General features: G+C 42.7%; 1 protein-coding gene across 1 annotated transcript in view; it reads left to right on the top strand.

The window, feature by feature from the left end:
* RBPMS (RNA binding protein, mRNA processing factor) overlaps window positions 1-16,880 on the top strand; it is a 260,875-nt gene that overhangs the window by 110,296 nt on the left and 133,699 nt on the right. The window contains exons 2-4 of the mRNA XM_088465184.1: window positions 7,938-8,015; window positions 10,919-10,957; window positions 15,074-15,136. Coding sequence (XP_088321310.1) covers window positions 7,938-8,015; window positions 10,919-10,957; window positions 15,074-15,136 — 180 coding nt within the window. The remainder of the gene's footprint in view (window positions 1-7,937; window positions 8,016-10,918; window positions 10,958-15,073; window positions 15,137-16,880) is intronic.

The raw sequence follows: 16,880 nt of genomic DNA, 5'->3' as shown, positions 1-16,880 counted from the left end.
AAATTAACATTTTCACCTACTTTTGTAGAAATTAAGCATCGAGGCTAGTCAATATAAAGGTAAAGCAGGAGATATCACTGATAACTCCTGCTTACATTTCAGCCCTGATCTGTCCAGCTGTCCCCATACTTGCCTACTCTCCTGATTCAGCCGGGAACCTCCCGAAAATTTAGTGTCGCTCCCGGCCCCCCGGAAAAGCAAGCAAGTCTCCCGGCTGGTCGTACTCGCAACTACTACACAAACGCTGAATCGCATCATTATGACCCCGCTCCCTGCTCCACAATGCCAGTAATCTCGCCATGATGTAGCTGGGGTGGGACCAAAATGACTCAATCGCGTGGTCACGACCCCCATTCAACCCCTAATGCCGGGTAATATCCCCGGCTTCGCCCCCCCTATGCCGCCGGAGGGGGCAGCCACAATGTTGGCAGCATGCCATACACTGGTATGGGGAACTAAATTGAAAGCTTGACTGCGGGAGCATTCGTCATCTTCAGATGGTGTTTGGTCCCACACCTCTGCTCCTTCCAGGTTGTGTAGAGGGATCCTTTCAGATTCCTCCGTACCAGTCTGGCCAAGGCTATGTGTGCCTGCGTGAAGCCCAGTTCACCAAGGTGCACTTGCACTGCCGAGTCGGACTTGGCAGTGCTAAATCGCAGCGAGTTGAATACTTAATTATCAGGGGCTGTCCAACCCCCGATAATTAACATAATGAATGGACCCCATAGACTTTTACAATAGTTTGGACACTTTTTAATTTTTCAAGATAGATATTTAGCAATAAACTATCTGATATTGTCCTAATCAGTTATACCACTATATAATTTATATTTGCACCATTTACATTATTATGTCCATAAGCAAATCAGAAGCGAGTGGCATAGGGAAAATGCCTCCCAAAGTCTGTCATAAAACTAGGTCTGTGGCTAACATAACATATTACTTCTATGACTTAATGCTTTATTCTAAAAGGAGTTAGGGTAGGAAAGAGTTATGGTTTTGCAAAGTCTCTGTCTACTTTACTTAGATGACGAGCTGTTTCTCTTTGGGTGTACATTATATTTTTAAGTGGGATTGAAGGTCTCAAAAAAGCAAAAGGTGGCTCCTCTGCCAAATCACTAATCGTTTGTTTTGCTGCCAAAATCACTCATGTCTCTCCATATGCTCCCTGGTTCCTTTCCTTTCATCTTCAAATTAGGAGAAGGGGCCATAAAAGTTAATAATTACACCAAAGGATTTAAAGATTTAGAAACATTCCTTCAGATAACTGTTGTGTTTTGTATTCTTTAAATATGCCATTCATTGCTCAAGGGTTTTGTTAGTTTTTGGGGGAGGGAATGTGAGATAAGAATGCACCTGATCTTGTAGAGCTATTGAAACCCATACATGACCTCCCAGTAATGTATTTATTTAAAGTGCTACTCTTCATGTAGGAAAAATGTAATCATGCCATAGCACAGTCTGTTTTCTCTTATTCTGTAGCAAAGTAATGTTTCAACTTAGGGGGCCTTCTTCTGATTAACCCCATTTATTCTATGTAAAATACAGATCTCGTACATTGTTGCTGCAGTCACTCCAAACAGCCCCTCTCAGTGCGCCAGAGCCCGCATGACTCTGCTTGCGCTGAGCATCATTTGTTTTGCGTTTTTGTTGCCGGAAAATACGTCAAAGTTGTAGATGTAGTGATAAGAGATGTTTATTCATTTAATGTGTTGGGAAATTGGATGTGAATGCAGGGGGAGGAGTGGGTGTGACTGGGTGCTGCTGGGCCTTTAGTAGTGAATGTGGGAGTGGATGTGACTGGGTGCTACTGCTGTGTTAGTAGTGAATGTGGGAGTGAATGTGACTGGGTGCTGCTGGGCCTTTAGTAGTGAATATGGGAGTGGATGTGACTGGGTGCTGCTGGGGTGTTAGTAGTGAATATGGGAGTGGATGTGACTGGGTGCTGCTGGGGTGTTAGTAGGGAATATTGGAGTGGATGTGACTGGCTGCTGCTTGGCCTTTAGTAGTGAATGTGGGAGTGGATGTGACTGGGTGCTGTTGGGCCTTTAGTAGTGAATATGGGAGTGGATGTGACTGGGTGCTGCTGGGCCTTTAGTAGTGAATATGGGAGTGGATGGGACTGGGTGCTGCTGGGCCTTTAGTAGTGAATATGGGAGTGGATGTGACTGGGTGCTGCTGGGGTGTTAGTAGGGAATATTGGAGTGGATGTGACTGGCTGCTGCTTGGCCTTTAGTAGTGAATGTGGGAGTGGATGTGACTGGGTGCTGTTGGGCCTTTAGTAGTGAATATGGGAGTGGATGTGACTGGGTGCTGCTGGGCCTTTAGTAGTGAATATGGGAGTGGATGGGACTGGGTGCTGCTGGGCCTTTAGTAGTGAATATGGGAGTGGATGTGACTGGGTGCTGCTGGGGTGTTAGTAGGGAATATGGGAGTGGATGTGACTGGCTGCTGCTGGGCCTTTAGTAGTGAATGTGGGAGTGGATGTGACTTGGTGCTGCTGGGCCTTTAGTAGTGAATATGGGAGTGGATGTGACTGGGTGCTGCTGGGCCTTTAGTAGTGAATATGGGAGTGGATGTGACTGGATGCTGCTGGGGTGTTAGTAGTGAATATGGGAGTGGATGTGACTGGGTGCTGCTGGGGTGTTAGTAGTGAATGTGGGAGTGGATGTGACTGGGTGCTGCTGGGATGTTAGTCGTGAATGTGGTTTAGGAAGAGTGTTTGTCTGAGTGCTGCTGGGTTTAGGGTGTTGGTAGTAAATGCAAACAGGAGGGGGGACAACGACACCAACAACTATCTTGCCACTGATCCTGATCAGAGCCCGATAGCTGGAGAGGAAGGCAGACCAAAATAAGGTTACCAAAGTAAAGAATGGTCAAACACAGCTGGTGCACTACACAATAATGCAGATCAGTACAAAAGGATTGAGGCAGACCTGAAGTAGAGAACAGGCAGCTGATAATGGTATATATGTACAGAATAACTGAAGGCAAAAAAACAACAGTATCTTATTTACTAGGCAGGAGCACAATAAACTGGTCAAGGAAGTGCCCAGGCCTGGTTTAGTGATGGCCACCGATGGTTGGTGGCAGAGAGCAAGGCAAGGATCTTATCCCATAGTGCATGGGGCACAGGGATCAACTCCTTTCCTTTTCGGTCCACTAAGCCTCACCTCCCACCCCTGACTGATCTTCAAAATAATTCAGTGCTGCTGCACTGATGACAATCAATGGTGTAAACCATCAAAGGTTTTCCATTTATGGTTTCTTGCCATCAATGTAAACCACCGATGGCATCATTGATGGTAGACCCATCAATAGTCATCCCTAGTTTGGGTTATATAGAAAGTCAGGGAGTGAACCTATAAAATGCTAGATTATCAGGGTAGCATTTAGTGTGAGCTGGACACAAGGCAAGGAGCTGTAACAGCTAGCACAGCTCAGGCAGCAGAGCAACAGTTCCAAATGCAGGAGCTCTACAGTATCTTTGAATCCTTGCAATCTGTCTGCTGCAACCTCTACAGTTGAACCCACTGGAAGAACATCTGACTCCATTCCGAGTGCATGTGCTTTCTACGCTTACAAATATACAATTTCATAGTGGAACTTCAGCATTTATGAGTTGTCTGTAAATGCTACATTTATCGGATGTTTCCACCAGCACATATAAATCAGCAATTTTAGGCAATACATGCTTTAACTTTTGCTGCAAAATATGCCGTTCATAAAAATAAAAAAATCCACAGTTTGATACGTAAACTCCCTTATTTTATGCTACCTGAACAGGGTCATTCACTCTGCTTGTAAATATTAATTCAGTGACCTTAATTTATGCAATAGAGATTTTGCTTGTTCAGCTACAAGACCTATAATGCTTTGTAAACAGGGCCGTAACTAGGGTTGTGTGAGCAGTGCCGCTGCAAACAGCATAGGGCTCTGTGGGCGGCACTGTCATGGCCCCTTGGTCACTGCATTTGGCTGGATGCAGTAACCTGGCTGGAACCAGAACCGTAACTAGACTTTTTGGTGCCCTGTGCCAGAAAGAGCATTGGCGCCCCCCTCATTTTTCAAAGGGAAATAATGCACCCAAAAAAAGGGAATGGCCTCATGGGGAAGGGCCAGGGAAGAGAGAGGGGAGGCCAGGAGATGCTGGGGATGAAATAAGAGGAAGCTACAAGTGAGAATGATAATAAACAGAAATTTGACAGGCCCAAACAGCGCCCCCTGATCTGGGGTGCCCTGTGTGATGGCACCGGCTGCACTACCCTAGCTACGGCCCTGGCTGGAACGATACCCTCCTGACAGATTCGCTGCTGCGGTGCCATTGGATCATCCTCTGAACTCTCCAAACATGACACCGCAGCCTGTGCTGCTATTCTTCTGGGTGTCCCGTCCCCCTCTGCATGATGTCATGTGCTGGGAGGCGTTGCCAGCACAGTGCGCCGTAACACCCAGGTAAAGCACTTTATGTAAACTCAAACAATAATACACATGATAATTAGAGCTGTCTTAATCAAAAATGTTTAACTTCATAGTTTTGTTGTAGTATGTGTGCATTAATCATACTGTCATTAATATGTTAAACAAATGATTGTTGCAAAAACATTGATTGGGCGTTACAGTATAACCAACAGACACATAAATAAATTAACTGTTGTTTATTGCACTAAAACATTGAGATAAAACTCTCATAATAATCATAAAATTATGACCAATAAATTTAATCCTGACGGACCAGAAAGAATAGCACATGCTTATATTGCAATAGTCACTTGGAGTCCCACTTTTATAAACACACAGTGTTAATGGATTTGCTCACCTCCTTAGATTCAATTAACAGGCAGGGTTTAGAGTTGTAGAGCTTTCCAGAGTAATTGATCAGACACCTGTAGTAATATGTTTCTGAAAGAATATTAATAATTGAAGCCAGAAGAATTCCCAGAGTCCTTCTTAAATAAAAGTCCACCGGTCCGGTTTCTTAATCCACAAGTCACTGCAGTGATGATTAATGTTATAGCAAGGAGTGTCTCTTATATCTGATTGCTCTCAGTATTGCTGTTGTGTGCGCTGCCTTGTAACAAAGGGGGGAATTCAATTCAATGCAATGATGAATAGCCGCGGGAGGGAGCTCCCGTAGCTAATCAATACGCTGTTTGCCTGGTCGGAGAATGCCAGTACTCGCGACTTAACCTGGGTGTTTAGTTGCGAGAACCGGCATTCTCCGGCTCAAGTGACGCGGCTGTTATCCCAGCACTTTTGTCAGATTTCTCTTCACATCCCCAGGGGGGGGGTGAGAAGAAATTCTTTAGCTTGCCCAAACAGCGCAGTGAATTGAATAGCTTCCCTCTCACGGCTATTCATCAACACATTGAATTGAATTCACCCCAAAGATAAGCTGGCATCTCTGGCTGTTCAGGCGTGTGTATAGTCAGTGAGAGAGACTTTTTCCCCTGCTACAATGTATCTTGTAGTTAGCAGGTGGCAGCTCTGTGTACACTACTTCTTACTTACCCGCTGCAGAGGGGTTCAGTGTTCTACTGTCATGTGACTCAGGATTGTAAAACAATCATTGTGTAAGTCCATAGACATAGGTGGTCCTCAGGTAAAGACACCCTGGGTGCAAAGCATGATGTCATGCGCTGGGGGGCGTTGCCAGCACAAGGCGCCGTAACACCCAGGTAAAGCACTTTATGTAAACTCAAACAGTAATACACATGACAATTAGAGCTAAGTTAATCAAAAATGTTTTATTTCATAGTTTTGTTTTAGTATATGTTCATTAATCATACTGTTATTAATATGTGTGCCTTATTTATACTGATTGTTATCCTGCCAGCTTCATAATATTCCAGGGGCAAATGTAGGCGGTAGTAGCCTATATAAATATACAGTATATACTATATAAATGCCATACACTTACAAAGTGGAAATCTTTTCTGTTATTCTTGGAAATGTTCTAAAGCTTGGATTTTGTGCATCCTTGCTGGGGAAATACAGACCTCCCAGACATTTCTTGGTAAACTCATAGTTATCACTAATAATTTCCAGAGTCTTTACAGCTTTGCCGGTACATCTATATATGGTAATATAGTCCGCTTTAGTACAAAATACTACAATGCAGCGCTCATCCTGATATTATCAGCAGACATGGTTCTACATTAACATACATAAGTTTGGACAAAGGATCAAACTCCTTGTTATCAAAATAGTCATAACAAATTTTCAGTGTAGAATAAAAATAAATTCTTAAGGAGTATAGATCAAATTGTAGTTTATTATGCATATTTAAACAGCTCCTGATTTAACCCATAGTGATGCATCCCATTTTAACATGTATCTTTAAGATGCACCTTTTAGAAGGCGAGTCATGATGCATCCAATAGGCCTGTTGCAAGTTACTGTGTTGATGATGATGATAACTGCCATATCTGCTATGACTACAACTGCTATAATACTTCTAGGTATCATAAGATATGTGTCTAAATGTATTTTTGTGGCTAGTTTGTGGCTTCAATTTAGCAATGAACTGTATATTATATGTATCATATTTGAAAGGCTACATGCAATTTGACTACATGTGGTTTTCCTACCTGATACATCATACATTGCACCATTCATATGGATGCCAGGTCGTTAATAAGTTAATGTTAATAAGTTGCACAATTTGAAAAAAAAGCATTTAAATTTGTGGTCTTGAAAAATCACATTTTGATCCACCCCCCTTGGAGCGAGCATAACACAATGAAGCACACTAGTGATATTGTCTAGTGGATATTGAGCAAATGAGGGCTGGATGTACTGTATGCAGTGGATTACATACATATGCAGTGAAATAACGGGGCATCTGAGTGCCCTGTGCCGGCCCCACCCTCTGAGCACATGATGACATGCAGAGGGGGCGGGGCCACCAGCCCAAGGAAGTGCAGCACTGCCCAGAACAACCTCAGGACACTCTGAGAGGCTGTACTTACAGGTGGTAGGATGCATGGCATGCTCGGAGCATCCAAAGGATGACGCTGCCATAAGCTGGCTGCAGAGTGCCATTCTAGGCACCCTGCTAGCCAGAAGCAAGGGCCGTGGGGCAGCAACGGTGCCGCCCACAGAGCCTTGTGCTCTGTGCAGTGTCACCAGTTGCACACCCCTAGTTATGACCCTTTACTTATGTACTATATATACTGTATATATACTCTGTAATAGGACATATCTAAACAATGATTTGGAAATAACTAGGAACTATTTTTCACTTGTCCCTTCTAAGCTACTAGCCAGTGAAATCATTAGTATATACTGCATTCATACGTTTCCCTGCATGCTAAACAACACAGGTGAATAAGGAAACAAGTGTGGCTTTGTCTCATTGATGTGTCTAGTAACTCTTCTTTAAGCGGAACGCTTTGTATGTGCCATGAGTTGTAATTGGCCTTCCATCCTCAGAGCAGGATTAAGAATTCTGAGGTCTTCAGAAGAATGTCATTGACTCAAATACCCCCAGACAACTTCTCTATTGCACATTTAAATATGAGCAAAGCAAAGCTGTTTTTTATGCTTTGTAACAAAGCTTCCATTTTCTAGACCCAGACCCACGCCATCTTGTGTGCACACCAGGCTTTTCTGTCAGATGTAAACACCATAGTCTATATTGCTGAAGAGGACAACTACACCATTACATCTAATTTGCCTCTACTCCTACCAAGTTAATAGGTGCAAAGTACAAGATATATGTTCTGCTTGGAAACAGTTTGCAACGCAAGTGAATGTTTTCACTTCATTATTTGCCTGAAGTCTTAACTTCCATTTCAGAAATCGTTTATATGTCTTTTATAACTGTTATAAACTCTTTCTATACAATGTATTCAAATATGCGCAACATTGTAAACATACTCATATAGTACTTGAGATGCTTTATTCCATGATCTTATTTTTCTTCTGTTTTTTAGGTGAGGACACTGTTTGTTAGTGGATTGCCTTTAGATATCAAACCTCGGGAGCTGTACTTATTATTCAGACCATTTAAGGTACTTATTATCTGGTTAATTACACAGAAGCCTTGATTTTATGTGGTTCAGATTAATGTTCTACAAAAAAAACCCCTAAAAATAAATAAATAAAGGAAATGCTGGTTCATTATGTATTTGGTAAATATGCTTATCTATGTGATATCACTGATTAATAGGAAAGGGAGAAAGTTTTTTGAGTCATAATAATACCTTTGACAGCCTTATGTGGCCCTCTAGGTCATTAATTAAAGTATATATTACCCTCTCATTCTTTATTTTATTTTTTATTTTTGAGTGGGGGGTTCTATTTTTTATTTATAAAATATGTAAACTTGGTAATGTATGTATGATATTAAACCAGCTCATTCAGATGTTAATATAAATTAATTTAGTTTGGTTTTGTATTATTAATACTCTGTAATATGTATTAGCAATCTATTGCCGTTTGATATGGAATGTTATTTTGATATGTCTGTATCGGATGTGGATGTAATTTTTTTCTCTAGTTTCTGGTATTTGCTGTAAAAACTGTACAAATCTGTAGATTTACTAAAAATTATTTTATTTAAAAAAAAAAAGTTTATGTTACTGACATAAAATTAAAAATAAATCATATATTTGGATATCAGTCAACAAACCAATTGGGAAAAGCAACTAAGTGACAAAGGCATGAGTCTCTTGTAGAGCCATCTTCATAGTATTGTAGGCCCTGGGCAAAGCAATGCATTGTGGCCCCTACCTACCCATTCACAGGAACAAAAATGTAAACGGTTAATAAAAGATTTATTGGTGTTTTCAACAAAATCAGTGTTTAAGCATAAACAAAACATGATGTAAAGCGAGGATTACGTACTCCACCTCCCTCTTTTATTATTATTATTATCCTTTATTTATATGGCGCCACAAGGGTTCCGCAGCGCCTTACAAAGTACAGAAACAAATGAGCACCTAAGACAACAGCTATTAACAGTACAGACAATGCAGTGCAAGTACATGATTTATAAACAATGCTGCATAACACCTAAATAAGCAGCAGGGTGTCAGTAAGCAGTTTTAGGTGCCATTGTGAATGAAAGTAAAAGTATGGCAAGAAGAAGCACGTGAGGAAAGAGGGCCCTGCTCGCGAGAGCTTACATTCTTCTCAACCTTGTAGTGCAGTTCCTGTTCTGCACTACAGCTGTGATTAACATATGGGTGTGGGGCCAGGGGGCCGTGACCAGTGCTCCCCCCCCCCCTTAATCCGGCTCTGTGGCGGCAGGCTATTAGACAGGTAGAGAATGCTCTGATTGTGTGTAATCCAGGGTGCATCTGTCTCTGCTTGTTTCTCAGCCTACTAGCCTATGCACAGAGCGAGCGGCCGCTCACTCCTATGTAGCCCGACCCTGTACAAAGGCCCCTAGAATCGTGTGGCCCTGGGCAGCTGCCCAGTGTCCGCATACGTTAAAATGATCCTGATCTCCTGTCCATACACATTTCACGTTTTTCTCCCATGTCACTTTGGTAAAACTTTGCAAAAAGCTAAACATTCTTTATTAGACGTTTACACCTCTGTCACCTCGTCATTTCTGGTTTACAACCAATAAGAAGATCACATAAGTCCCCCCCACTGCATTTATGGCCTAATTCAGAGATATACATAAATATGACATTCATGTAAATCTCTGTTGTTTGCAGATTAGCGCATGTGCAGGGGCAGCACTGCATTTATATGAAGATCTGTTTCTGCAACGTCTGTCTCACTGCCCCAAAGCCACAGCATGATTGACATGCTTCTGGCATTTGGGGGCAGTGTCAGGGAGCGTTCCAGAAACCAGCTGTGTGTCAGTCCTATTTTCTGGGGCTGTGTCCTTGGGGTATGCAGTCGGGATGCCGATGTACTAAATGCCGACCGTCGGCATCCCGACTGTCTAATCCCGGCAACTGTCTAATGACTGGCGTCAAAATCCTGACACCTGTCATTAGACCTATGGTGGGAGACCGACACTCGGCTTACCGATCGAAGGTAAGCCGGGCGCCAGACGCGGACAGCCGCAGGGGGGGGAAGGGTTAGGTTAGGGTCTCCAGGGGGGTACTTATGGTTAGGCACCCCCCCCCCGGAAGGTTAGGGTTAGGCTAGGGGAAGGGGGGTTAGGCACCCCCGGGGGGAGGTTAGGGTTACGCACCCCCGGGAGATTTAGGGTTAGGCTGCGGGGAAGGGGGGGTTAGGTTTAGGCACTTAGAGGGGGGTTAGGGTTAGGCACTTGGGGGGGTGGTTAGGGATAGGCACCCCTAAGGGAGGGTTAGGGTTAGGGGGGGAAGTTTAGGTTAGTAAATAGAAAATATACTTATCTGTCGGGATCTTCACTGCCGGGCTTCCGCTGTCGGGATTTCTGACATACTGATTCCATCCTTGGGCATTGGCCCCAGCAGTGTGATTTTGCAGGACATCCTGAGTAACCTGAGGATTACTCAGATGTCCGATGGTCACATAGTTGATTCAATCGCTGCAGCTTCGGATGCTGCAGCAGGTCAAAGAATCCTGCGGCTTTTGCACATTGCCGCTGCATACAAAGAGGCAATGGGTGTGCTATAACGTTAACTTCTGAATCAGGCCTTTAGTCTTCTGACCGCTTGTGCCTCCTTATCCAGTTAATTCAGAGTATTGCAGTGCGGATAATCTTCAATGTTTCTCCCTCACATAAAATGTTAAACCCATTATTATGTAAGTAAATAGGTGGTGAGCAGCATATATATTGTACAAGCTGTTACCCATTATTATGTATGTATATAGGTGGTGAGCAGCATATATATTGTACAAGCTGTTAGCATATTGTACAAGCTGTTAGCATACATCTATTTCTTTTTGTATATTTGTAATGGTTATTCCAAAATCTTGTGATGCTCAGATACTGATAAAATGCATTTTCTATAATATTTTGCAGGGTTATGAAGGATCTTTAATAAAGCTCACATCAAAGCAGGTAAGGGAAGATGTTTTCTTAGATTTTGCTAGTAATTGTTATGGATTCATTGATTTACTGTATACTTATACAATGTTGCAGCATAACCTTTAACAGTGCTGTTTGGAGATCAATTGACAGCTTCTTAACCAAAGTAGTTGTGACTATCCTTGTGGAGAGGACAGCCAGGTTGGCTCTATGGGGGTGCGGCAAGCAGGGCGCCGTGGGAGGATGTGACAGCGTAATCCCATCATCATAGCTCTGTCCCTGCAGCACAAAGTCACTATTACCGGCATTGTGAAGTGGGGGACGTGGAGCACAATGGTGCAATGCAGCACTAATTGCATCACCAGCCACCCGGACCGACCAGTTCAGTCGGTAAGTGGGTGGACAAGGGCAAGCGGCTCTGGGAGTGCCACCCAAGTTTTGGGAGAGTAGGCAAGTATGACTACAACTGTCACAGACACTACTTCCTTTCTGACATGATGGTACATGTGGAAAAAAACAATACATTTTAATAAAGCCACAACCAGTGAAAACTCAGTCCTGGTTTGTAGACTATCAGGAGCTATATGTAATAAAAATAACAACATCTGAATCTGTTATGATGAGTCTATAAAACATAGCCATAGTGAAGTATAGCCAAGTTTAATTCAGGGGATGTAGGCGGCATCCTGGCAGTCGGGATGGCGATGGTCAGAATACCAGCTGGAATCCCAACAACTGAAATCCCAATGGTAAGTATTAGGGTTAGGGCCAGAGTTAGGTTAAGGGTTAGGCACTAGGGGGAGGGTTAGGGTTAGGCTGTGGAGGGGGGGATTGTTAGGGTTAGGCTATGGAATGGAGAGGGTTAGGGTTAGTCTGTGGAAGGGGAGGGTTAGGGTAAGGCTATGGAATGGAGAGTGTTAGGGATAGACTGTGGGAGGGGAAGGTAAGGGTTAGGCTATGGAATGGGGAGTGTTAGGGATAGGCTGTGGAAGAGGAGGGTTAGGGTAAGGCTATGGAATGGGGAGTGTTAGGGTTAGGCTGTGGGAGGGGAGGGTTAGGGTAAGGCTATGGTGCGGGGATTGTTAGGGTTAGGCTGTGGGAGGGGAGGGTTAGGGTAAGGCTATGGAATGGGGAGTGTTAGGGATAGACTGTGGGAGGAGAGAGTTAGGCTATGGAATGGGGAGTGTTAGGGTAAGGCTGTGGGAGGGAAGTGTTAGGGTAAGGCTGTGGGACGGAAGTGTTAGGGTTAGGCTATGGAATGGGGAGTGTTAGGGTTAGGATTAGGCTGGTGGAAAGGTGGGTTAAGGTTAGGGGGAGGTTTAGGGTTATGCTATGGAATGGGGAGTGTTAGGGTTAGACTGTGGGAGGGGAGGGTTAGGCTATGGAATGGGGAGTGTTAGAGTTAGGCTATGGGAGGGGTTGGTTAGGGTAAGGCTATGGTACGGGGAGTGTTAGGGTTAGGCTGTGGGAGGGGAGGGTTAGGGTAAGGCTATGGAATGGGGAGTGTTAGGGATAGGCTGTGGGAGGAGAGGGTTAGGCTATGGAATGGGGAGTGTTAGGGTTAGGCTGTGGGAGGAGAGGGTTAGGCTATGGAATGGGGAGGGTTGGGTTAGGCTGTGGGAGGGGAGGGTTAGGGTTAGGCTGTGGAATGGAGAGTGTTAGGGATAGGCTGAGGAAGAGGAGGGTTAGGCTATGGAATGGGGAGTGTTAGGGATAGGCAGTGGGAGGGGTTAGGGTAAGGCTATGGTATGGGGAGTGTTAGGGATAGACTGTGGGAGGGGAGGGTTAGGGTAAGGCTATGGAATGGAGAGTGTTAGGGATAGGCTGTGGGAGGGGAGGGTTAGGCTATGGAATGGGGAGTGTTAGGGTTAGGCTGTGGGAGGAGAGTGTTAGGGTTAGGCTATGGAATGGGGAGTGTTAGGGATAGGCTGTGGGAGGGGAGTGTTAGGGTTAGGCTATGGAATGGGGAGTATTAGGCTGGTGGAAAGGTGGGTTAAGGTTAGGGAAAGGGTTAGGGTTACGACACTTACCTAATTGTGCCAGGATTCTGACTGTCGGGATGCCGCTGTTGGTATTCTGACCGCCGGCATCCCAACTGCCAGGATCCCATACCCAGCCCTAGTTCAGAAATGGTGTCAGTAATGCTGTTTTATTGAACATGACACCAATAAGAATGGAATTACACAACAGCTATTTGGGCAGCTACAATAGTAAAACCTGTAAAATTTCTTAGGAGCAGGAAAATCACTGCTTGAAATAGTTGTACATAGTATACACACCGGTTTTCAGCAGCTGTTTAATCACTTGTTTGACAGATACAGGAAGGAAGCAAAAAAAAGCATTTGTTTAGGTTGGTTATGAACTGTTTTGCATTTGGACATAAACGCTGCATACAGCTATTTTACCAGCTGTCAGAGCAGAAACTGTGCATGGCATCTACTAAGCAAAACCCATGATATCAATTACCAACCACTTACTGTACTTTGCAGACATGAAAGCAATCTCAAATAATAGATACTATGTTTTAAATCATATTTTAATATTTATTAGCAATCATTCTACTTTTTTATGTTGCACAAAAAGTTGTCTTTAGGTCTTGCGCATTTGGCTATAAAACATAACTAATATTTTTAAATATGACTTACAAACAAATGAACAACATTTATGATAGGATCAATATGTTTATTGATACTATAGCATATCTATGTACAGTACCATTCTTGTAACAGCAGCTGCATTCCCTGAATGCTTATGCACTAGTGGCCATGGGTTTCTCTGGTTGTGCTACCCATTCAACATTGCTCCCAAAAACACAACCTTAATTGGCCTGTATAGTGAACATAGCCCTTTTCCCTACATAGCTTTCAGGGCATAACTACCAGTTGATCAGGATAGCACTTGACAGGGGAGCTTTTTTTTAGGGGGGGGAGTTGGGGCTCAGCCACCCTCAAATTTTAACCTCTTGGTCGCACAACACTGGGGAAGACTGTCCACAAATTACTTCTGTAGAGCCTTTTAGTCCAAGCTACTGGTAGGGGGGCTCGGACTCCTAGATACACTACTGATAGCTTTACGCAGTCCACTAATAGTCATCTAGTATTATTTATAATCTCCCTGAAAGAAATATCAGGTATTGAAAGATTTTCTAATAAGGTTCTTGGCCTGCACAAGTTGTTCATGCGATATTTAATTTCACTGCACAATTATGCGTCTTGATAAAATACACTCTTAAGCTGATCAAAAAAGCATATGAAGTTCAATCATGTATTTATTTAAATTATGATCCTATTACATCATATTGGTATATGAATGAATCAGAAAAGTACCAAGGGAACAAATTTGTAAATTAGCGATGAGACCTGGCTGGATCAAGATTGTCTAGAATTTAGTCGAGTAGCCAAGTTTCCAATCTGTGAGTCAGTATTTTGGCTTATACTGCTAAAATGTCAGTATAGAAATTCTAGTGAAAGACACATTATGTTTCACCAGCCTATATAAATACTTTGTTATTAACCCATGACACCATAGCCAAACATAATTGCTGTTTTGTGATGTCATATATTGCAGATATATCAGTTTTTACTGATAAGCACATGGATAGGAGAATAATGTAAAAGCTGAAGCTAATGGGGTGGTTCTAAAGTCTCAGCAGGTTGGATTTTGAAATTTTAATGTTATTGTTTCCACTATGCATATTTCAGGCAGATCTGCAAAACTAATTGTGTAGAGCAGTTACAAAGATCAGGGTGTGGGCATGCACCTTCAAATGCAAGTGCAAATAAGCAGCACCACCCATAGGCAGTGCCGCACATAGGCTGCGCCACCCATAGGCAGCACCGCACATAGGCTGTGCCACCCATAGGTAGTGCCACACGTAAGCAGCACCGCACATAGGCTGCGCCACCCATAAGCAGCACCGCACATAGGCTGCGCCACCCATAGGCAGTGCCGCACGTAAGCAGCACCGCACATAGGCTGCGCCACCCATAGGCAGTGCCGCACATAGGCTGTGCCAGTAGACATTTTTTGCAGTTCTGAAATTAGCCTTACTGAGATGTTAAGAAATATTTAGGTTTTTTTGTGTATCGCTCACTACATTGTTATAGCGTGTTTCTTCTTTCTAATGTTACATTTCCTTCTAATCCACAGCCTGTTGGTTTTGTAAGTTTTGATAGCAGATCAGAAGCAGAAGCTGCGAAGAATGCATTAAATGTAAGTAAAACTCTTGTATCCGGATATCCTACACAAAGGCTGCACATGAAATTGACAGAAAATATCTTTATACATGCCCAATGGTTATATGAGATGTAATAAGAAAATTACTTACAGGTCTGGGTTACCCCATAGTGGTACTGTATCATTGTTTTTGTTGTTCCTGTGCCTGCAGTAGGTCTTCCCAGTTTCTGCCTTCAGTCTTCATAGAACATCACGTGCAGCGTATGGCACTATAGACCAGTATATAAATTTACATAGAAACTATGCTCTATTTCATATCAATGTGAGGAAATATGTCATTTGTAGCTGTCCAGTTTAAAGGTGATATTTTGTAGAAATAAAGATTAATAGTGATTTTTGATAGGGGTACTTTCTTACAAAATGACCAGTCAATAGGCAACTTGTTTCTTCCAATCATATCGCAGTTCAAGGACCAGCTAAATACATCAAGCAACTTTATAGATATGACAGCATGTAAATACCAACATCATCTTATTACTACTCATATTACAGGTCATATGATCTGGTTATTTGGTCATTAGTACCATGCACGGATTTATATTGTTTTCTTATCTCAGCATCTGAGGCTACTACTCAGAACGGATATATTACTGGCCTTTGTTACCTATATGCTGAAACATGCTATAACCACAAACATATGAAATGTCAGATTAAGTTGAAGCAGTGAAGAGTTCATTGTCTGGAAAGTGAATACTTACTATGTGTAATTGTATATAAAAAGTTGTGGGATAGGAATAATGGGACAGTCATGGGAACTGTGTGTATGAAAGAGTAGTAAATATTTACTGACAGTCTACTAGTTAAGCTCATTGTAGCACGTCAAGTTAAATGACATTTTGGGGCAATAATACATTTTTGTTACTTCTTGATGTCAGCTAATTATGAATAAACAAAATTCAGTTAACAGTTTCAAGTTCAATGTATCCAGATTGCTGGATGTACATAGCGAAATACATTGCTGTATAGACATACAGCATAGCAAGGTACATTATGAACTTGATTACATATAGTTAGTTACTGCTGGTGCTGGGGGGATGCAACGCCTACAGCAGGGACATATCTAGACTTTTCTTTTAGCAGGTGCAATTTAGGAATCAATAAGGACTCCCCCCACATTCTTAGTCTATACTCACCTGTACTTTTACAATACAAATATAATTAAAATAAAAACAACATAAAAGTGTACTCTTTCCCTTTTATTAAAATTCCAATTTAAACATATCTTGCTACAGGGGATAGAACTGCAGACTTTTAACTGGAGAGCTATCCATAATTATATAGTGTCTGTGTTTACCATGGTAATAATTGCTTTCACTGACTATTAAAACCCCCCTGTTTTAAAATACACAACACTCCACACAAGGGATTTGAACACCAAACCTCCTATACTATATTCATACATGTAACTTATGAACTATCAGTGATAGAGTAATATATTTGTGCACCTTGCTAATAATAACGTTCAGTTTAATCCTTCTGTACTTAAAACTCACAATACTCCACCAGAGGATTTGAACGCCAGATCACATCTACCACAGTCAAAAACCTAACACATGAGTTATTTGATATAACATCACAAGCGCACTAATTATAACTATATGTAAGTTAGTTGTAATTCTTAGTTTGGAATGGGTATGAAATACCGCCGGCCGCATGGCCGGCGGTTCGATTCCCGTCAGCGGCAGCCCGACAAGAGCAGAGTTAGAAGCAGCGGAAGCCC

Source organism: Taudactylus pleione, unplaced genomic scaffold (assembly GCF_031769625.1).
Source record: "Taudactylus pleione unplaced genomic scaffold, aTauple2 ptg001896l, whole genome shotgun sequence".
Classification (NCBI taxonomy): Eukaryota; Metazoa; Chordata; class Amphibia; order Anura; family Myobatrachidae; genus Taudactylus; species Taudactylus pleione.
The sequence above is the reverse complement of the archived record's forward strand: the minus strand, read 5'-3'. Positions and strand labels throughout refer to the sequence as shown.